The sequence below is a fragment of the Ascaphus truei genome, chromosome 2 (assembly GCF_040206685.1).
Source record: "Ascaphus truei isolate aAscTru1 chromosome 2, aAscTru1.hap1, whole genome shotgun sequence".
In the NCBI taxonomy this organism is placed as follows: domain Eukaryota; kingdom Metazoa; phylum Chordata; class Amphibia; order Anura; family Ascaphidae; genus Ascaphus; species Ascaphus truei.
This window is the reverse complement of record NC_134484.1, coordinates 362,307,169-362,331,484: the sequence shown is the minus strand read 5'-3', so window position 1 is coordinate 362,331,484 and position 24,316 is coordinate 362,307,169. Positions and strand designations below refer to the sequence as shown.

The 24,316-nt window shown below is 42.4% G+C and overlaps 1 protein-coding gene across 2 annotated transcripts in view; it reads right to left on the bottom strand.

The window, feature by feature from the left end:
• The window catches only part of NR1D2 (nuclear receptor subfamily 1 group D member 2), a 51,679-nt gene extending 31,503 nt beyond the window's left edge, over positions 1–20,176 (bottom strand). Inside the window, exon 1 of one of the 2 annotated variants that reach the window (XM_075586949.1) lies at positions 19,682–20,176. In XM_075586949.1, coding sequence (XP_075443064.1) covers positions 19,682–19,697 — 16 coding nt within the window. In that variant the 5' untranslated portion in view covers positions 19,698–20,176. The remainder of the gene's footprint in view (positions 1–19,681) is intronic. The other variant, XM_075586950.1, reaches the window with a different exon arrangement.
• Between the last annotated feature and the right edge of the window lie 4,140 nt (positions 20,177–24,316).

Below are 24,316 nucleotides of genomic sequence, written 5' to 3'. Positions count from 1 at the left end.
GTCGTGTACACTATCACACTTAGCTATACCTATATTTTCAGTTTACTGTTCCATAATTTAAAATATGTTTAGCGACTTTAAGATTGAGAAATGTAAGTTTGAAAACCCAACTCGACAAACCAGCACGACGACAAATGCCCCAAATGATCAAATACTAACTTTTTGAAAGGCTGATGAAATGCTCATAATGAAATGAGGATTGTTACAAGAATTCTAGAGCAACAGTAATCACGTACGACTTAAGATAAAGTCCCCAAAAAAATACCATTATACATAAATATTTTTCCACCACCGAAAACTACGGGATTTCGCAATAAAAAAAAAAATGTGTACAGAATAGAAAAAGGAAAACAATATTTACAAAAATGATAACAAATAAATGACTGCATTCAGTAACAAAGAAAGAAGGGTGCTATTTCAGATCATTAAGAGCAGAGGGATATTTGCACTACGGAGTGATCCGCTAATGTTTGCCACTGAACTGAGTGTAATCATTTTGCCATTTTTATCCCTGTAACTGTGCACCACACTATTACTTTAAGTATGTTTCCTTTTGTTAGAGCATGTTCAATAATACATCACATGCTTGCTCTTTTAATTTAGCACCTTACCTCAGCTCTAGCCAGTCACCCTCCCTCCCCATACTAAAAACACATGTTTTGTTAAGAATATCCTTGTGCCCTTTTCACATGGAATCCAACAGAGAGAAACACGTTTTGTGCACAGCTTTAACAGCCCTGCCCTGTTCTGCCTTACTCCTCTCACACAAGTGCAGTGACTGAAAGATGTCATGTGTCCTGTATGCACAGCCGCATGCGGCAGAACGCACGCTGGCTCCCTCCCAGTTCCGTTTCAATGCTGAATTACTATTGTATTACATTGGATTTTTCTAATACAGATTTTTTTGATGGAGCAGATTCTTACTATATTTAGTATTGGTAGCTAATTGCACAAGTTACCTTTCACTTCTATATTTTTTCTCTTACTATATAGTGACCCTGATGAGTTGTGGTTGTGAGATAAGTTGACTTTTTCTTGCTATTTTCTTCGTATTACACTAAGTTTATGACGCTCAATTTCATCGTTCTAGTGGTTATTCATATTTATTTTCCTGCCCCTCAGCTTTAAGGATCCAGATAGGAACATCTACCCGTAGGATATTATTATATCTTTACTTCTATCATTTACTCCCTTTAATCTTTCCCCCTATCCCCTGTATAGTATCATTTTGGCTCTTTCTAGCATAGAATCGGTGTAATGATTTGACACTTTTTATGTCTATTTTACTTGTTTGTTCAATTCTCAAAGTAGATCAATAAACTTATTTTATTTTTGTTTCATATCTAGAGACTGTAGGGAGGTAGTACCGTTCTCCCCTCTCAAGCACATTGTGTATTAATACTTATCATAGTGAATGTATACATTATTCTTCCTACTATATAAAACTTGTTAGTAGAGGGTATGGCGTTATTGGCTGGTCTGTTTTGTTTATCACCTCTCCTATTGTACCACCCACTGACAACACTGATGATTTTTGAAGTTCCAAAAACTATATGTGCATTTTTAAGTTACTGTAATTTACAGAAAGTGACAGTGTAACTGGCTCCCCTAGAAAGATTGATACATCCTTGAAGTATTATTGAGACTTAATTTGCTCCCTGTGTAAAAAGATGACCAGTTTCCATTCCCTTCAGTTCCTGTGCAATTCGAAACTTATCTGGCAATTATTGTTCTTACACCCAATGATAGAAGCGTAATTAGATTAAACAAAATAAAGAGGGGGGGAGTGGGGGGACCTGGACCCACATTTTACCTGTATAGAAAACATTTTACGAACATTCTGATCAAAAAAGAGATGCGGTAAAAATGGTAGAAACACATTTGGTTACTGTGGAGACGTTAAAAGTTAAACAAATATATTTTATATATATTTAAAAATACTTCTACTTGTCCGATTTCATATCAAATGCTGTTAATTGCTCGCAAAATGTTTAATACCTTAAACAGGCCACTGCCATTAGTGGAAGGAGGGACTGACCCACTATGAGGTAATTCAGTGGTTTTCAACCTTTTTTGGGTTAAGGAACCCTAGAATTAGATTGTGAAATTCTGGAGAACCCCAACCCACTCCCCTCGTCCGTCCCTCCCTCTCCCCCCTCTCCCACACCCCTCTCTCTGTTCCTCCCTTACACTCCCTCCCTCTTCCCCAGCTACGCTTCCTCTCCCCTTCTTCCCAAACACTCTCGCCCCTCTCTTCACCCCTTTCACTCTCACCATCTCCTCCTCTTGCATTCTTCTACCCTCTCTTCGCCCTTAGTCTCCCCCTCTCTTCTCCTCTTACTCTCCGCCCCCCTCTTCTCCTCTTACTCTCCCCCTTCACACTCTTCGCCCTTTAGACTCCCTCCTTCTCTCCTGCCCCCTTACACCACACACATACAAATACACCCCCTCCAGGCCTGCACCGGTCCGCAACTCCCTCCTCCTGACGGATGGAAGTTGAATGCGACTTCCGGCGCCAACAGGAGGGAGAGGAAGGATCCCAGTGACCAGGCGGCTGCTGCTGCTGAGCTAAGGAGCCACCAGGTCACTGTGTGAGGTGCCGTTAGAGTTGTCCCAGCTTTGCCCCCTGGAAGTCGCGGAACCCCTAAGAGCTGCTCGTGGAACCCCGGTTGACAATGACTGCTGTAATTGAATCTATCTAAGGAAGCCAATTACACTGGTGTTTTTTTGTCCGTACACACTGTTTTGTGATACTGACTTTTAAAGTCATTATTGAAAATCTCAAAATATGGCAATGTTTGCAAGAATTGTTAGGACACGCTTGAGTGTAAAATACTTATGTTTTAAAGATTTCTCAGGAAGCAAGAGTTGCGGAGTTGAAATGAAAGCGGTTTTGCTGCGGAGACCCCATGCTGTGGGAGGGTAGGGGTAATTTTTCTTCAATGCTCCTTTAAAAGGTCTGATCCCTGTTAAAGGGACATTACAATGTGGAGGGTCAAATAAACTTTCTTTTTCATTTTTAAGCAGATTAATCTTATTGGCTTCCTTAGAAAGATTGCATCACCCTTAAAGTAAATATTATACTTCCTTTTTATGTTATGAAAACTTTAATCCGTTGTGCTTTTCTCTAGTAAATTATTTTAAGCCTATCATTTACGTGCGTATGTTTATCTGCTTGACTAATTAAAAAAAATGTTTCTTACATCTGGTGTATAATGTTATGTCACTTCAGTTTTGGTGCAGACAAAGATGCACAAGTCTTGCTTCAAAATTGCTTTCATACACAGACTCCAATGTGTGAACATAGACACCAATTTATTTCATCTTGTATATTGTCTAAATAGGCAAACATATTTTATTACACTTTTTTAACATTTCTTTTAATCATATATTACTTTGCTTCACTCAATTTATTACAGCCATCTAACGCGCCCACCCCTTTGTTTTAGAATAATCCCCTATTTATTTTTGCTATGGGAGGGGAAGGGGTAATAGACTGTACAAAAGGACTGATGGGGGACCTCAGCATAGAAGACCGAATAAATGCTTGTTCACCGCAAAACGCATTGGCTTGTGCAAGTTGATCGAAGCCATTAAAGACCCTGTTCAATATGTTGTGAAGTCGCCACCCAGTGCTGTAGAAGAGTTCAGCTTCATTCAAATAAATGGGATTAGAATCTTCTCCAGTGGCGAAAAGTGGCTTCATACCGTACCATATTGAAGTGGGTCCTTAAAGCAGCAAAACACCTTGCACTGCATCTTATTTTTTTTAGTTCTAGGATTGAAGCAGGGGGTCTCCGGAGCTGAACCCCATTAATTTCAGCTCCGAGGACACCCTGTTTCTAGAGATACTTACCTCTGTAGGGGTGCCGGTATCTCTGCAGCCAGGGAACATGTGTGCGTAATGAAATGACGGCGTTTAAATGTCCCGCATCACACGAGCCAATAGGAAGCCGTGACATCATCCCGTGTGGCTTCCTATTGGCCCGCGTGACCTAGACATTTAAACTCCACAGAGATACCGGCATCCCCTACAGAGTTAAGTATCTCTGGAAGCAGGGCATCCCCAGAGCTGAAATTAATGGGGTTCGGCTCCGCTGACCCCTTCTTCTATCCTATAACAATAAAAACGAACAAAAAAAGATGTAGTGCATTGTGTTTTGCTGCAATTGTAATAAATGGCTAAATCATTCATCAATGCAGACTCTCACCCTCTATCAACATTATGAGCATTGCTCTCCACATTGTAACTGTTCTCCACAGCACTGCAGCACACGATACTTGGAGCAGCAGTTCCGAGCCAATCGGCGAGCATTCCGAACATTACACGAGCCAATAGTAAGCCGTGACATCATTCATTGTGGCTTCCTATTGGCCAACATGATGTTGGCAATTTAAACAACCAGGACGTACCTGTGCTAATGTTCGCGGTATGTATCTCAGGAACCAGGTGGTCCCCTGTGCCGAAATTACTGCGGTTCAGCTTCCGGGACCCCTGGTTCCCACCTCTAGTATGTAAAAATTTATAATAAAAAAGGGGGTCTGGGAGGAGGAACTGTTGCATTAAAACCTTACTCTGTTAAATGTTACATTACTTTTGACTTTTTTTGCATTTATGTTTATATATGCATGTTATCATTGTATTCTCATTGAAAGTAGCTTAATTGGCAGAGCTAAATTGGTAAAGTCAAAGTCTCACATTCTCACTCCCCACCATCACAAACTAATCTAAAACTAAACCGTGACAACATTAAAGCGAATAACGGATTCACAACAGATATGTCTCTGGACGATTTTTTACTCTGCTTGCAAAAATGTAATACTTTCTACTGTACCTCCATTTTCAGATTTACACATCACAAGACTTCATACTGATGTATAAATGCAGACCAGAGTGCAAAGTCCACTGCTGTACAGGCTTTTAAAATGAAATGGATAAGTGAAAGAAGCACACTAAATATAATAGTGAACAGATCTATAAATATATTTCTAAAAGAGTGTGCCTTTTAAAGACCATAAGTGATAGTATATACAACACTGACTCAGTCAGTGAATTAGGAGTACTTTAGAGACCGACATTTCCCTGCCAGGAACGTCTGAACCGACACAGTGATTTGGAGTGTGCTTGCCCCCTTCTAATATTCAAACTTGACCGCTCTCTGGATTGGCAAAATTAATCTTACGCTGACGTCATCTTTGAGCGCCATGTCCGAAACTGTGTGCAGTCCTCTGCGGAGATCCAGGGAGATGCTACCAGCTGTGAAGTAAAGTTTTTATCGTGCCACGGTCCCGTCTACTTCCAGAGACACTGCATCTTCGATTCACAACACGATACGCTTGATTTTAACTTCTATTTTGTATGTGTGATACTTAACCCCTTTTTATGATGAATCAGATTATACAATATTTCACTAAGAGAGTCGTGCGCTCTTTTTTCTGTTCCATTTTAAAATGAAATGAAATTACTGAAAAGCCCAAAGTGGCTGAAGTTGCCCTTACAGCTGGTGTACTGAAAATAAAGATTCAACCCATTCACACAGGTGTTGCTAGTGCAAGGGTGGGCAACTCCAGTACTCAAGGGCAACCCACAGGTCAGGCCTTCAGCATATCCCTGCTTCAGCACAGGCGGCTCAATCAGTGGCTCAGTCTTCAACAGCACCATCTGTGCTGAAGTAGGGATATGCTGAAAACTTTACCAAGTTTGACCAAGGTTGGTCCAAGCTTGACCAAGGTGGTCCTTGAGGACTGGAGTTTCCTACCCCTTTGCTATCACATAAGGAAACTAAGCAATTGCTACGGTGCCCAACAGGTTTCTGGGGTCCTATTAATAGTGAGGTCATTAAATCATAATTGCACCATCAGATTTATTCATTTGCGTTTCCAAGTTGTCCCCCGCAGCTTTTATTTCATTTATCCTCAACCCAGTAGGCGTAATCGTATGTATATCTTTATTTATATTGCACCATATATGTACATAGCGCTTCACAGAAGTAATACACGTGACATAATAATATAACTCATAATGGGAATAAGTGCTTCAGAAATAAAAGTAACATTAGGACAAGGAGTCCCTGCCCCAAAGAGCTTACACAGCAATTATTCAAACATTTTTTTTACTACAATTTATACATCTGGATTGCTATACAAGTGCCAACGGTTTTTTTCCCCCTGAATCACTGAATATTCACTTTGTATTACATTTATCGAGCTCTGTGTATCCTATATGTAGGGCATCTGTCAATTTGTTTTAACGTAATAAAATTGGTCATGCACAAGACTACACTCATGACACATTTTAACAAGGTGATAACTAAAAAAAGAAATGTCACATTTCACTAGAACATTCAGTTTGTATGTGAGGATGAGTTACTTTGCAGGATTTGTTGAACAAAATGAGTGATGTTACCGTGGCAGGCCTAGCAGAACGCCAGCATGGCAACTGCATTTCTTTGCCATCCCAAGTCTGGACTGAATGGGCATTTTAGGACGGTGATGGGGAACATGGAGAACTTCCTCACCCACACAGAAACAGACCTGAATGAAACTGCATAACAGTAACAACTTCTGGATACTAAAACGTTAAGCATGATGGGGCTTATGTATGCAAAATTGGGGGAAATTAGAGGAAAACCACCACTGTATTTATCAAAGGAAAAAAATCCCACTATGGGACATTATTCACAGCTAAATCGAATATTATTTTGTTTCGGTTTTGTAGCTGGGAGGCTGTTAAATAACCCGTGAAAACCAACATTTGGACAGAAACGTTGGTCAAGTTTCTTTCATGTCTTATACAAAGTTTTTGATCATAAATGTTTGTCTCAAGTAATTTCTTCAGTATTTATATAAACTTTGAACTTGGAGGTGTCTTCTTGGAAGGCACAAAAGAAACGTTTTCTTCTAACATTGAGCTTCACAGTGACTGTAACTTAACCCAGGGGTGCGCAAACTTTTTTGTCTACATCCCATGCCTGCTCTCCCTCCCCCACCTTTTCTCTGGTGCTTTCTGACGTCACGTCGCCATATTGTCATGTGACCACACAACATCATTTGACGACACGTTGCCAGAAGCCGCCGAAGACAAGGTCAGGGACTTACAGAGGCCTTGCACGCATTTAATTTAAATGTTGTGGGGAAGAGCGCTTGGTCTATGTAGGCGCCTCCCCCCCTCAAAAAAATCGCACCCCTTTGTGCACCCCGACTTAACCCATGAAGTGTCTAAAAGGACAATTATTAGAGAGAAATGGATTACTTATAATCCAGCTGCACAAAAAATCAAAAGTTAGATCGCTGATGTTGTTTACCATACAAAGAATAAATTAATATGAATTAAAACATATATTGATTATATATGTATTAAATATATACACACACACACAGTGTGCTCATTTGCATGTCATTTCCCAGAATCCCTTGCTGCAGTGGAAGCACTGTATGCTAGGTGATAATGGTGAAAAGCAGGGTTACAAACCTGTCTAAGACATGTGAATGTGCTCACAAGTGATCTTTTTATTTGATATCTATCTATCTATCTATCTATCTATATATATATATATACACACAGAAAATACCACACGCACGCCTAAATAAATGGTACCCAAAAGCTAGTTGTAAGAATGTGATATAATGAATGCTAGCGGTGCTCCAGGGATAATGGTAATGTGCAAGCAACAAGAATGATTCCCAAAGGGAGCACAGGGGTATACCAAAAACAATAATGTCAATTTATTCATGAAGCAATAAAAACAGGGGAGAGAGTTAAAATGAGGGGAACTCCCAAGCCCCTGGGAAGAGACATTCTACTGAAGTCCCCACCTAAAGAGGTAATATAGGGTGGAGACATATCACTGAAGGTGACTGGAGACAACTAATGATCCTCAGTAAACTAAATGGCCATGAGGATAATGAAGTCAATGTAGAGGGCACAATGACATGCATAAAGTGTAAATGTCAGTAAGGGTTAAAGTGCCTCATATATCAGTCACAAAAAAGAGTAACTCTCATACATGTGTAGCCTAGTCCTCTGGCTACCATCTTTCTTTTTGGCCCTAACAGTATAAGTCCTGTTAGGTACAGGCATTCTGAGGGATAAGCTCTTTCATAAAGGCTTAGCTTGTTATTGCAGCCTGGGTGCACTGTTACTGTATCCAGGTGCGGGACTAGCAACAACCTGAGAGTGTCATCCTTGGGAGGATACTGGCTGGGTTATATGCACAAAATGTGATGCCTGTCAGTATCAGACCTGCCCTGTTATGGGGCAGGGTTACAAGCCCCTCTGTTGGGAGTACATATCTGAAACTCTCCAGAAGTCAGGTTTCTTCCCCTCCTCTCCCCCTGTGGAGTGGGAGCATGTCTTACCCTATATACCATCAGAGGTAAGGGAGCTGGGATGGGGCCTACCGGGCCTTCACCAAAGAGAGTGTTGCTCCAGGAGTTATGACTGCTGTGAATATGATTATGCATCAACAAAGGCTCAGTTGTATTATATCTTATGGCTGCTTTACTGAGACATTATCTGGGTGCCAGTGTGGACCATCCTGGCTGCACCAGGATCCTCACTGGCTGGAGGCACTGCAGCATGGAAGATCAGTACTGAGAACCTGTCCTGATGTCTCCCCATACCACCGCAGAGTTTCTCAAGGCCTCCTGTTCCACCACACAGGTACGCACCGCACTAGAACACATGGTAGCCGCATGATCTCACTCAGGGTGGGGGAACAGGTGCTACATGTATAATACAAAGAGAGCTACAAGAATACAAGGAGAGTAATGATTGTGTGCTAGAACAGGGGCGCGCAAACTTTTTTGGTGGCACTCCCCACCCCTGCTCCCCCCCCCTTCTCCGATGGCCGACCCCCTCCTTACCTTGTGCGGCGTCATCGTTATTTGACGTCAAGTTACGAGGGCAATCATGAAATCACATGACCCAAATTACGTCGCGTTGCTATGGTCATGCGTCCTGAAGCCGGCTGAATCCCGGTAAGTAGAGGTTGCAGAGGCCTCGCGCGGTCCCCGGGAAGAGTGTGGGACCTCTGCAACCGCCCACGCCCCCCCAAAAAAGTCTTGCCCCCCAATTTACACACCGCTGTGCTACAATACAATGTACCAAAGAAACCTTTAAGGAGTAGAAAATGAGACACTAATGTAATATCCAAAAAAGCACACAGTCCTGAGGTTATACAGAGTAATCTCTCTCAATAAGTATAACATCCAAGTATAGTATAAAGTATAGAGTGCATGATACATCACCACCAAATAAGTAGCATGTGAGCACATGTAAAGTATAGTCCCTTAGATAGGAGGAGAGGGGGTCCCCCAGCCAAGCTCTCACTCCACTAGTTTTCTTCTGGGAGTGATAATGGCATAAAGACAGCAGAATCTCAAATAGCAGTCAAATAGGTTAGTTCGCGCCAAAAGCTGCACTTTCAAAGGATCATTTCAATAGCTGCAAAGTTAGTATAATATTAAACAGCTGATCTTTATTTTCCTCTCCAATTTAGCCAATAGAATTTAGGGGGCGGAGTCTCTGACATGTCGGCAGTATCATGCGTCATCACGTTGCCCGGCATCATCACGTTGATCGCCTTAGTAACAAGACGCTGAGCTGTTAGCCATTGAGATTACAGCTAGATCATAGTCTTGCAGTATCTGTTCAGAACGGAGGAGTGCGCTGAAGGTAGCCATAGTAACAGGACGCTCTTATATTCAGCAGATATACTGTCCATATGCCTGCAGCATCTCCACCGCTGGCATAGTGTCGAGATTAAACCCTCAGACAAGGGAGGTAACATCGTTGTATAGCCTAAAGTGATGGATGAAAGGGAAGCATATACACATCTTAGAGACCCTCAGATCTACTGTGAGATTAAAATCTGATTTGGATCACATTTTACGGTCAGCAGTTTGCGATGGCATTATCACGCAGCGTAACTATGAGGGCCTTTCCTCTAAATATCCGGTTGTCCCTACTTTTTATCTATTACCAAAAATTCACAAAAAACCCTCCTTCCCCCCAGGAAGACCTATAGTTTCAGGCATAGGGGGGGATGTGCGAACCGATCTGTCGTTTCATTGATTCTTTTTTGTGCCTCCCAGTTAACACATTGTGCCCTCACACCTTAGGGACACAATGGATGTGCTGTCTAGATTGCATTGCATCACAGTTGACAAAAATACCATCCTTGCAACTTGTGATGTAGAGTCCCTGTATTTCAAGGCCACCAAATATTTTTTTATCAATGCAAAACATTTCAGCTGGTTTAATTAATTTTCTTATGGAATTGTTGCACTTTATACTCACTCATAATTATTTTGTTTTCAAAAACAGGGGGGGGGGTTTACAGAAAAGAGGCACAGCAAAGGGAACATGTGCAACTTCCTATGAGAAGCTCTTCCTGGGGTGGTGGGAAAGAGAGGTGGTTTTACATATACATATACAGCTGAACCCCGTTATAACGCGGTGCATGGGGTCCACATAATGAGACTGTTATAACCAGGATCATGAAAGGCCACCACGATCAGCGAGGACTTACCTGGCATCTGCAGCTCTCTCCTCTCCGTGCTTAATCAGGCTACGTCCATGTGCACGGCTTTCAATTTGAATTTCAAGCACAGAGGAGGGTCACATGACCCTTCTCTGACCATTAACAGCCCAACAGTGAATACATTTTATATAATACACATGCAGGAATTTAACCCACGACCCTTCATATGCTAGTAGCAATTCTCTAGCTGCTATACCACAGGGTTGGTGTGATGAGAGAATGCAAACGAATACAAGTGCGCAACTATATACCTCTATTGTAAAATATTCCGTTAACCCATTAACCACCTATGTGATACAATAGTTGAAAAAAACAACCTCTATATTGAAGATAGGCGTCTGCAGCTATAATGATAGGGATGAGAACACTCCTAGAACAACTGAAATACAAAGAAAACAAAAGCGCAGACGCACATAGTGAAGTATGTAAAATAAATATATATATATTGTTAAGGTAAGATATCTGCGTACATCAGATCAAAAAATAGTCAGCATTTCATGTACAATGACATGGGTTACCCGACGCAGATATCTTACCCTAACAATATATGTATATTTATTTTACATACTTCACTATGTGCGTCTGCGCTTTTGTTTTCTTGGTGTGATGAGAATCTGACTCTATAAAAGTCAAATTAAAAGCCGTGCACGTGGATGCTGCCTGATGAAGCAGGTAGAGATGAGAGCTGCAGATGCCAGGTAAGTCAATAAAGCATTGAATGTTATTAAAAAAAAAAAAAAAAAAAACCCTTGGAGAGTTTATAAGTCAGCAGCCACACTCAAACCACGTTGTATCGGATCGCGCTATAACGGGGTTGAGCTGTATTCACACACACACTTTAAGTTATGGTGTGTGAAAAAGGCAACAAGAAACCTCCATTGTATAGCATATAGCAAATAACAAGATCACTTGTGAGCACATTCACAGGCTCCTGCCGTTCACCATTATCACCTTGCATACAGACCTAGCTTCCACTGAAGCAAGGGATTCAGGGAAATGACATGCAAATGAGCACACTGTGTCACTTTTTGCTGGAAACCCATTTTTACATGGGACCCTTTTAAAAATATATGTATATAATATATTTATAAGAAAATGCATTCGGTGCAATAAGACAATATAGTGTATTCTGAAACCCCTTCGTGATTGAGGGACTGGAATGTTGATGGTAGATCATAATTACTCTGGGGATAGATGGAAGATATGAGTGCAAAATACGGTCTTTAAGGACCCAATGCCAATGTTTATTGAGGATACGTTTGATTTGGCAGAGAGACGGTTAAATTGAGTGATAAATCAACCGTCTTGCTGTTTGATGCAGAATCAAGTTGTTCAAGGATTTGCTTTTGCAGCAGATCCTTTCTTTTCAATTGTGAGGTCTTGTTATATGCATCCTCTAGGACAGCGGTGCACAAAGTGGGGGGCGGGAGGAATTCCTGGGGGGGAGGCACGGTGGCTACAGAGGTCCCACGCTCTCCCCCAGGCACTTAATTTAAGTGCCGGGGGGACCGCGTGAGGCCTCTGCAGCGTCTCTTACCTGATCTTCCTCAACGTGTCGCCATGGTAACCGGCGTCAAATGACGACGCGGGGTCACATTGAGGTCACACGACCCCGTGTCGTCATTTGACGCCGGAGCCGAGGAGGAGCGAGGCAGGAGGTAAGCAGGCGGTGGAGGGGGACGCACAAGTTAATAACTTTGCGCACCCCTGCTCTAGGATGTTCGACGTATAAGATTTAGTTCTAAATTTATCCATGATAACAGCAGCTTGTTCCACATAAATTTGAGGTTCTGAACAGTTGCGTTTTACCCGTTTTAGTTCTCCAAAAAGGGTATGTTCTCTAAACATTTGTTATAATGATTACTCTCTGCTTCAATGTAGTTTAAACAATTTACCGGCTAATGGTTGGTCTTAGTACAAATGTACCCATCTTTAACATAGATAAGTAAGTCCAGAAACTCAAGTCCTGAGGTACTGAATTTGGATGTGAAATTTAGATTGTAGTTATTGTGATTTAATTGTTCTAAAAAGAATTCTAAAGTGTCCTGACCCACACACCAAATGATAATAATATCATTGATATAGTGTTTATAGAACAACAGATTTGCGCCGAACTCCAGGTTAGCCCAGATATGTTCCTCCTCCCACAGACCCATGAGAAGATTGGCATAGCTCTGCGCAAATCTAGTGCCAATCACCATGCCAGTGGTTTGTAAATAAATAATATCTTGAAACCAAAAAAAGTTGTGAGCGAGTGTAAAATTAATAAATTTAATGAGAAATAAAATGTGCCAGAGTGAGCGTGTTGTCCTTTTCTAAAAAGTGCTGTGCTGCCTTAAATCCATGCGTGTGCACTATAACAGTGTAAAGAGAGGTCACATATGTGACTAATATGTGTTTATCTGACTGTAGAGGGAGAGAGGGGGTGGCCCGGTATTAAAGGGGTAACACCCCATTTGGCAATCCCCTGACCTCACCAGGGAGACAAGGGGTTAACTGGGCTGAGGTCCAGAAATGTGATTTAACCCCTGTTATGACATGTAAATGTGTATTCCCGTTCCTCTGTTTTATTGTAAATCTGGTTTAATCAGTGTCTGCATCACACACACACTAGGATCCATCCGGGAGCACAAGGGTTAATAGTTGTTTAGTGATTATAGCCCTTTGTGTAATTTTCCCGCCTTTTCAGGCACCATTTTGCAGGCTCCCATAGGCCGCCATTGGAGCTCCATGGTTTTCAATGGCGAATCTTGCTGTTGAGTCCTGTTTCCTGAGAAGACCAGCAGATGGCGTCTGAGAGGAAGAGCGGCGGTTTCCCATTGTAAGTCAATGGGCCCATTGACTTAAATGGAGAATCCACGAAAGAGCTTTCCAGGAACGAGTTGGCTGCCGTCCAAACCGCTTAACCGCAAAGCGGATACATTTTCAATAGGAGAGCTTTGATCACTTAACAAGTCAAGTTCAACGACAAGTGGCGTGGGAATAAACAGTTCTAGAGCACCTAGAAATAAAATTCTTTCTGCCCCTAGTTCCTAGACCTCCCCCCACTTGACCACAACCGTGTCCCCGTATCCTGGACCCCCGATAAGGGTCGAACCGAAAAGAGCGGGTCGCGCCATAGGTTCCAATGGCGGCGGCAGAAACGGTTCAGGAAAACGGCTAAATGTCAAAAGCTGAAATTTGGTAATCCATAGCTCCGGTTCCGGAGGGTCCAGAGGATCAGGGTTTGGGGTATCTGTAGCCACTGCGCCGGCATCGCTGCAGAACCATCCTTGACCCTCTTGGACCAACCCGACGGAGTATTGAAAGTTCGGGACTTTTCCCATAGACTCCAATGACGGCCAATCTCCATTGACCGGCTACGGCGGAAAAACCCCATTGACTTCAACGGCGGCGTCGCCCCGTTGAAAGTCTATGGCGGGGATTCCCATAGCCGCCAGCGGCGGCGGTTTGCCATTGAAAATCTATGGCGGCGAAGCCCGTTGTTTTCAATGGGGATTTAGTGAAAAAACGTGATTTAATTAGCAGCGGAGATTTTTGTATTAAAATGTGAAACGGTTTTAAGTGTATTTGTGTATCTCCGGTTCCGAAGGTCGTAGCAAGTCGCAAATTAGACCATAGGGTGTCCCAGTTCCGGCATTGAGAACTGGGGAGTTTGGACCTGCTGGACCCAACGGAACCGGATATTTTAATATGGTTATGTTTTATCTTTCATACTGTGTTCCAAGGTATGGGTAAAACCCAGAGGAAATTCCTTTGCATACCAGTGTAGCATATGGCCAGAAAGGCGACCCAATGTCTAGGACTTAAGTATGGTTCAAAGGATTTTGTCACCTCCACTGTTTGCATGAGAGCGGAGATTATTCAAACCCGAGCAGTCTTCAAGTGTTCCATTTCACACCTCACAACAAAGAATATCCTGCCAGGAATCCAATCTGGTAGACTAGCTGGCATTCCTGATGCAGAGGAGGGGTTACAGAAATGAGACCCCAGAGCTCTACTGCGCATGTACCAACTAGCAGGGGGGCATGTGTCAAAATGTGTTCCCACGTCAATGAGTGGCTAGAGTTAATTGAAGACCAATCCACTGTACTCAATGTTAAGGATAGGGCACAAAAGGTTTATAAACTGTTGTCCACCCTTTATCCCTTGTCTTCTGATATCATCTGAATTGTTACCTGATTGCAAGAGAATTGCTATGCTTCATACTTCTCATTCCCCAACCCCAAAGTAAGTGTACTTCTTGTCTGTTACTGTATTATTCGTGTGTTCACCTATCCAAAGGAATAAATATACTTTATTATATCTAAGCCTCGTTCAGTTCAAACCCAGTAATTTCTGTAACCTTAATACCTGTGACAGGCTATCGTCACACTGACCAAATAATATCTTCCAATAAATTAAGTATATGTGTTGTGTCTTTAAGATGTAATTTAAGGTTCTGTACTGGTTTTTGGAGAAAAAAAAATCTATCTAAGATGAAAGGTTTGAAGTAATGGATTGTACCCCTGAAATAATGGGTCTTCCGGGAGGATTAACGGCATTTTTATGTAATTTGGGCAAATAATAAAAATAGGTTTCCTAACTAGAATTAATTCAAATTCATCTTTACTTAAGATGTTCTTCTTCAATCCAATAGTCAAGGCAATTTTCACTAATGCAAATTCACTTAAATATATCATTGCTCCTAGTCGTCTTAAATCCAGTAAAGAAAATAAAAGTAAAACGTTTCTTAATCTAAAAGGCTTTTGCAAATGCCTCAAATGCAAAATGTGCAAACTTAATCCATTCGAGGCTAAACAAGTCAAGGGTTTCTCCTCAACTCATACTAAGAAGGAATTTACCAGCAATACATTTATTAATTGTGATTCTATAAATACTGTTTCAAGCAATACATTTATTAATTGTGATTCTATAAATACTGTTTCAATGTCCCTGTGAAAAGCAATATATCGGTCGCACTACCTGTAAACTTAAATTGAGGTTTGCGGAACATATCACCAACATTCAAAAGGGATTCATGAAACATAGTCTTTCTAGGCACTTTATAGAGTGTCATGGTCAAAACCCTATGGGAATCAAATGTGTTGCTATTGATCTACTGGAGTCAAACTGGAAGGGGGGGAGGTGGATGTAGTTAATCAAATTTCTAAACTTGAAACTAAATGGATACATACTATAATAAGCCTAGTATCCTACTACCCTAGCACAATGTTGATTTAGATCTGGGAGCTTTTCACCAGAATTAAGTATGAGTCTCCTCTTCTCAATCGGACTCCATTTTTGCTTTCCTTACTCATTCACTTATATTATTTCAGTTATAGTTATTTGTGGTTATATGTGTGTATTTTAATTTGAATTCTGTAATTTGTAATTTTCTAAATTTGTATATATATATATATATATATATATATATATATATATATATATATATATACTGTGTGTATATATATATATATATATATATATATATATGCAAATATAGCTGTATGCTCATCTGCATGTCTTAGGCAGGTCTGCAACCCCGCCTTTCCCCATTATCACCCAGCATACTGCACTTCCACTGCAGCAAGGGATTCTGGGAAATGACATGCAAATGAGCACACAGTGTCACTTTTTGCCTCAATATCTATATATATATATATATATATATATATATATATATATATATATATATGATTTATTATGTTAGCAGGTGATTTGTAGTTTTCTCTTATATATTTTAACACAATTTATTGCATTTTATTGTTTTATTTTATTATTTAAAAATCCATGATATTGTATGTCCTTATTTATATAGCGCCATTAATGTACATAGCGCTTCACAGTAGGTTGTGTTGTTTATAATATCATAGATGGTGTTATGCAAATACAGATATTTTTTCCTGTGTATTGTTAGCCTGAGATAAAGCGATTGGCTGATACCTTTAAAACTGATTGGACAATCAATCTTTCAATCAACCTATACAGAGGCAGGGGCACAGGTATAAATATAAGGTATCAACTTATATCTGTATACCCGATGAAGTCCGCATAAGACGAAACGCGTAGGGTTTCTTGAGTATATTATCTGTATACTGGATATTTGTTTTCTATGATCTACGTTAGAATCTCCTAGCTGTGTAAAGATACCGGGGAATCGACACCTATAGTCCCTCTGGTGTGAAGGGGTCAGATTATCAGGTGATCCCTACGGCTGCGTTCAAACAGAATGCGATGTGCGCGCGCACGTTCGCCATTCTTGCGCTTTGGTGTGTGTGTGAGTTTTCAAACAGAAAACGACACCAGGTGGCAAAGTACAGTCTGGACGCCGCTGCACTAGAAAGAGACAACTGAAGTTGTGATTTCAAGCGGCAGCTGCGTCACGTGTACTTCGCCAGCCAATCACAAACACACACTTTGTTTCTTTTTTTAAAAATGTTTATTAAATGGCTGAGTAGTCCCGCCTCCAAGTCGGTTCATTCTGTCTGTTGGGCATGAGCACACATCGCCCCGCAGACAGAGGCGCGGACGTGTAGTAGCCTGTCTCGAACTCAGCCTTACTCTCTGAATCCCAAAGTGATGGACGCTAATACATCTGATGAAAAGCTGGTGTTTCTTACCACATGCTTCGCTTTGGGACACTGAGTGACAGGTATTTTTTCAGTGTGCTATATCAGTAGAGTTAAAGAGAAGAAATTCACACACTAAAATTATTCAACACTTTTTTGAATCTCTAGTAATTTTTTTTATTGACGTTCTAAACAGTATACAGTTTTTCTGGTTCCAGTAACTTTGAATTTTTATAGTGCATATTGCCATTGGGGCAGGACACATGATCTACCATCAACATTCCAGTGCCTCAATTACTAAGGGGTTCCACAATACACTACAGGCATACCCCACATTAACGTACGCAATGGGACGGAAGCATGTAAGTAAAGTGAAAATGTACTTAAAGTGAAGCACTACCTTTTTTCACTTATCGATGCATGTTCTGTACTGCAATCGTCATACACGTGCATAACCGATGTAAATAACGCATGTGTAACAGGCTCTATAGTCTCCCCGCTTGCGCACAGCTTCGGTACAGGTAGGGAGACTGTATTGCTGTTCAGGACGTGCTGACAGGCGCATGCCATTTGCCTATTGGGTGATATGTCCTTACTCGCGAGTAACCGGAGTATGCCTGTATATTGTGCTATTGCACCAAATGCATATTCTATCCTATGATATCTAGGTTTTTGTGTTAAAACCAGCATTGAGGCTGCACATAAGACAATTTATGACCACACTGTATCTGTGCACTTGAGGGAAAATATATATATACCACACTTATTAAAGGTTATGGTGGTTAAAAAAGTGACAAAAACTCTCCACAGTAAAGCATATAACAAATGGAAATATTACTGTATGTTCATTTGCATGTCTTAGACAGGTCTGCAACCCTGTCTTTCACCATTATTGCCCAGCACACCGCACTTCCACTGCAACAAGGGATTCTGGGAAATGACATGCAAATGAGAACACAGTGCCACCTTGCCTCAAGCTCATATTACACGAGCAACCCTGGCTTAAGCCAATGCATGCTGCTTTAAACACAGCTTTTAAGCATAGGCTGGGATGAGATGCAAAGCCAGTAAACCCACTCACAGACATGTTTCAACATTGATGGGTATCATCAGTGTGAGGTTGGTTGTGCTGGCTATGCTGGTCTCCAGCATAATGCTCGTGTAATATGAGCTTGAGACAAAAGGTGGCATGTGCTCATTTGCATGTAATTTCCCAGAATCCCTTGCTGCATTGGAAGTGCTGTGTGCTGGGCGATAATGGTGAAAGACAGGGTTGCAGACCTGTCTATCTAAGACATGCAAATTAACATACAGTAATATTTATTTTTATTTATATATATATAATATATATACATATATGTGTGTGTGTGTGTGTAAGTATGTATATATGTATGTGTATCTATTATATATATATATGAGACAAACAGCAAAAGCTAATTTTCCAATAAAGGGCATTGCACTTTTAGCCTTTAAACCCCATTCACTACCGGAAAGCAGTAAATGTATTAAATAGTTAATGCAAAACCTTCACTGGAATCATTAGAATCACAAATACATGGTGTGAGCTCTCGGTCCCTTCTACTACGCATAGTTCTTCAGTGACAGAGTTCCAGGTCCCCCGCACTGAAGCCGTTAATACTGACAGAGGGATACCATGTCTCAGCTGCTCGCCTGCTTCCCCCCACCTCCCGTCACACTATTTGACTCATGCTGCAGCCTCCCAGCTGCACGTGGCAGCAATCTCAGAGCACGTGTTCGCGTCACTGGTTACAGTTCCCGAATCCTATTATAACAACCAGGGCTGGCGTTCGGCTGACCCCGCCCCCCTGCCCATTGTACCGCATCCCCTTAGCGTTCTGCTCTCGCTCCACGTGGGGTGGGGGAGAAAGTAGGTCAGGGTTGGAAAATGCTGTCCGCGAGCCTCACGTGGAGCGGCCGCCAGAGAGCCGCCCTCATTATGCAATCGCGACGTCACGGGGCGGCCAATCAAAGCAGGTCGCACATGGCTAGGGCAGCAGTCCATGTGACAACTGCAGGCTGCACGCAGCAGCAGCAGCAGCCGCCCAGAGGAGGAAATATGCATGTAACCAGCAGCAGAAAACAACAACCCATCCTCTCACACCCAGTGTTGTCACCACCACACCTTGCCCGTGTTACTGGGACCAGCAGGCACATAGCAGAGCAGGAAATCTAATCACCCAGGCAATGCCCCCTCCTTCGCGCCATTACATTATACATGGGGGTCTATCAGAGTATCCCCAGTGCACCAGGACAACACTAAAATGTATCGAAGGATTGACACTCCCAACGATTGCATTGTCTTACTTTTTTTTCTTACGTAGCTATACAAGTTTTGTTAAATGAACCCCATGACGTGTGTCAATCTGGGCACACCATATATATGTTAACACACGTTTTACACCAACAACTTTTGCATAACAACCAACTACTCGTTACCAGTTTAGGATCAAACGCCTGTAAATAAATGTGACCCCTGAAAGCACCTCCTATAAGCCCACCGTATACTGGCGATGGTGCAGATTTGGGGGTTCCTGGCCGTTAAGTTGCATGCCCAGTCCTACTCACCTGTGTTGCTCTCCATGCTGACCCGTACTACAGTGGGCGGTGAGGGGGTCTCGGGATGTGCTGTGATAGAGGAGGTAGAGACTGTGATTCAGATGGTGATCCTCTCTCCTCCTTATCCCCCCTTCCTCCCGCGCTCAGCTACTCATTCTTTTACCAGGTTCATCTTGGGGAAGGAGACGGGGGATGCCCTGGCTGCTCTCCTTCCTTTAATGTTCTGTGTTGTCTGCAGCAACCTCCCGTGGTGGCCATACACCTCGGGGTCCCAGAGGCAGGAGGCAATGAGAGAGGAGCTGCTCCCTCTGTCCTTCTCTCACCCAGGTAGTTCCTGTTTCTGCTGTAACTAATGTTAGCTCTTCCCTTCTCCAGGGGCGGACCTTATTACTTGACATGAATTACTACAGTATTGCAAACCATTTCTAGCAGCTCCACCTTCAAGGCTGAGATGTCATCAAACTCCACGCATTTACATCAGTGCTGATGTGCTACAGCCAGGGGGGCTGGGGCAAGGGGTGTGACAGGGCTGCAGGGACGATACGGTTTTATATTACCATTTGCTAAATGATGGCAATGTATGCCTGTGTTGTATGTAGAGCACTCCTACCCAAAACACAGTACCTGCTCTCCTGGCTTCAATTCCAGAGAGTACCGTTTGCGATCAGCTGTTCAAATGAATGCTAAACAAAAGATAGCAATGGAAAAAAAGCATACTGTTTATTTTGATATCACGTATTGCAGGGCCCTCTGGAAAAAAAATAGGTTAAATAAACATTTTGGAATACTCTCTCTCTTTTTGGAATACTCTCTTGTATTATTATTATTATTATTATTATAGTGTTTCAGAAATATAAGCATGTAATTGTATTGTTTATTGTAAGGAGGACTGCTGGAACTATTTTGTGACTGGAGTTGCTGTGCACTGTGGCTTTGCAGATATACATGCCCCAATCTGACAACATAATGGTACTCTGTTCTGCAAGTACTGAAATGCAGACTATCATGGAACATGCTGTATGATAACATGGGAACAACTGTTTCGAGTCCTCAAATTAGACTTGAAAAAGGGTTTGTGGGGCTTGAAATGTTGTACCCATGTTTTCATTTTACTACTACATGGTAGGAATGTCTCCATATTAATGGATAATATGTTTTCTATGGATATTTAATGTTTTCTATTTTTGAGAAACCTTCAAATACAGTATGTTGTTATGTGTGTGTGTATATATATATATATATATATATATATGCTCATTTGCATGTCATTTCCCAGAATCCCTTGCTGCAGTGGAAGTGCTGTATGCTGGGTGATAATGGGGAAAGGCGGGGTTGCAGACCTGCCTAAGACATGCAGATGAGCATACAGCTATATTTGCATATTTGCTTTCCTGTGGAGGGTTTTTGTCACTTTTTTAACTCACCATAACTTAACTCAGTAGTATGGTTTGGCCTATCCCATAGCCTCTCTTGCATTCCCAGTAAAATCAACTCCACACTGATGAGACCCATCAAGGTCGAAACAGCTGTCTGTGGGTGGTTTTCTGGGTATGCACCTTAACCCTGGCTGTGCTCAAAGCTGTGACCATGCAGCAAGCTTAAGCCTATAGGGAACCATGTTAAAAATGGTTATTGAGGCAAAAAGTGACACTGTGTGCTCATTTGCATGTCATTTCCCAGAATCCCTTGCTGCAGTGGAAGTGCTGTATGCTGGGTGATAATGGGGAAAGGTGGGGTTGCAGACCTGCCTAAGACATGCAGATGAGCATACAGCTATATTTGCATATATATATATATATATATATATATATATATATATATATATATATATCACACACCGTTATGATAATACGATTAAAACATTCTGTATTTTAATAATCTGGGACACCGAGTTAACAGACATTTTTAAAAAGACCTCTTGTTATTATTTGTAAACCAAATTGGAATAAAGAATTTATTGGCCCATAAAACTACATGTTTATATGAGAGTGCCATGCCAAGAGAACTTAACCTGTGGTTATCATTGATTGCCCACTAAAATGAAATATGTATGTAGCACATGTACCACCACCTCTAGGAGATACGTGTTGCGGCTACAGGTGTTGTGGTGCGGCATACCTGTGAGGGTTCAGGAGAGCTGATTTGTCTGCAGTGATATGGAGACCAGGACAGGCTTTTGATATCATCTAATTCCTCAGGGTACTTAGCGCCTCCAGCTGTAGTGGGCTCCAGGGTGCCCAGAAATCAGTCCTCACTAAGCACACTTCTTTCCTCCTGCCCAGGGACTGAAACTCAGATGAGTATGATGAAAGCAAAGGGGTCTTTATTCAGCAGTCACTGCAGATCTTCCTTACAGCGGTGTATAGGGTCAGCAGAGGATCCCAGGACTCTGGATGGTGCTGGCTCTCATAGTGTGGAGTCTTAGATCTTCCTGAGTCAGCCAGCCATGAGGGCCTGACTGGCCTCTCTCTCCCACAGGGAGAAGAGACAGGCTCCACACCGCCACTTGGTTGAAAGGGTGGGAGAGAACTCAACTTAATTTAGCACTGCCTCTCTGAGGAACAAGAAGGGGAGGGCTCAAGGTCTGTACCTATACCTGATAGGCTATACACAGGCCATGAGTCACCACCACACTTCTGTCAGTCAGAGAGGACCATGAGGGGGGGGGGGTCAAAAGCACACAGAATGGCCTGTCACAGCCTAGACTGCTAAGGACTTACGTGACAGGGGGAAGAGACAGGCAGAGTAGACTAACCATGTTACATTTATATTATGAAGTCAGAGGACTATCCAGACTTACCATAGGCCCTGCGGGGGTCAGCTTCAAAGGTGCCCTCAAATGTGTGTGTAGCGGTCATGTAAAATGGCTACAGTCATCTCTCCTGCTGACAGTAAGGCCTGGTAAGTTGTGGGCATGCCAACAGTAATTATGGAGGTTTGCCCTCACACCCTGGTGGGGTGCCCTGTGTATGGATGGGAGTGGTCACAGGCTCTGACTCCATGGTTAGTGATGTCAGAGGTGTGTCAGCTTCCAGAGTGTACATAAGGCACAGCACTGTGTCTAAAAGTTAGTTCTGTGTCCTGCGTGGTTCTGAGTAGTTCTGCCAGAAGTCTGAGTAGCGTTATGTTATAGTAGCTGAGTAGGAAGTCTGTGTCCAGGGACCTGGCACAGAGTAAGGACATCCCGGCTGGGATAGGGAATCCCTATTAAAGGAGAATTACACCTTTCAAAGGGAAGCACTGAATGATGATGAGTGGCTAGAGAAGCTACTGCGAGGGGCAGCTAGCCCACCTCAACCAATAAAGATGCTCTTAATCACAAACCCTCTCGTGTACATGTGTGGAGTGAATGAACAGAGAGGAGCACCACAGAGGAGTTCCTCGCCAGGACCATCCCCAAGTGACCGAAGGGACCCTGATGAGGTGGAGGCGCTGCACTGGAAATAGGTAGGACTCAGCACACTACCTCAGCTGCCTGTCTGGACGGGTCCTCCCCACACACCATCATGCGGGAGACTCAGGAGTCCTGTTGCCAACAGGTGCACCACCAGACACTATCACACTGTAATGGGGACCGGTTAGACCACAGGGGCCAATGTGAGATTGGGTGGGTCAGGCCGGGCCAGAAAACCTGTTACATGTGTATACTGTGAACAATGTAGAGTTGGTCTGCCCCACCTATCACATGGTGCGATGGGGAATGGGAGATGTTGTCTCTGGTCTGCCTGACAACACATGACAGGAGATATGGATTGAATGGGAGGAAGACTGGATGGGAAATTGGTTCAGGCTTTCAGTTTGAAAGACACAGAGAAAGGTCCAACTGCCATGGAGAGATAGATACAGCTAGTGACAGTCTGAGATGTGACACAGATATAAGTAGTGCAAAGGGAAACTGCTGTCCTGTGCTTCCAAGAGCAAGGCTCTGTCAGAGCTCAGATAAAGACAAATGAAAATGGCATATATATAGACTTGACTCGTATTGGTATCCTCAGAGTATTACACCACCCATGGACATTTTTGGACATTTATTTTCCATTTTTAACCTTGTCTATTATCCAATAAAGCAATCAAATATTTTTTCACCTAGTTGGGTTCCCGTGCAGGAGACAGCCCAGGTGACAGCGAGAGGCGCTTAAAGCAGCAGTCCAAGCTGCCAGTCCCCCCCCCCCCCACACACACACACACTTTAATGTGTGCATCAATACACTCAATACAATGATAAGTAATTAGCTAAGTTGCCGATCAATCCGTTCTCCTGTAATCGATTGGCGAAGATTCGGCTCGAGGGTTCACTAAATGGCTGCCAGGGCAGCAGAAAAGGACCAAAGATGCAAAATTCTGAGGGGAAGATCATGTGACCAGACAGTCACTAGATATAATTGGTGCACTGCTAGGGAGAGGTCAGGGTTCAAAAAGGGGTGTGCCTGAGCCTGTGTCAGAAGAGGAAGGGGATGCGACTTTGTAAATGGTTGCTATAAAAAAACAAAAAATGCTTGTTACATAATAATACATTAAAAATGTCATTCAGAGTTGTTTAAAAAAAATGCTACAAGTATTTTCCCATAGTGCAGAACTGATTTATTCAAAACAAAAACATGTAGGATATTGCTTGGTCTGCAGCTTTAAGAGATAGCCTGACGG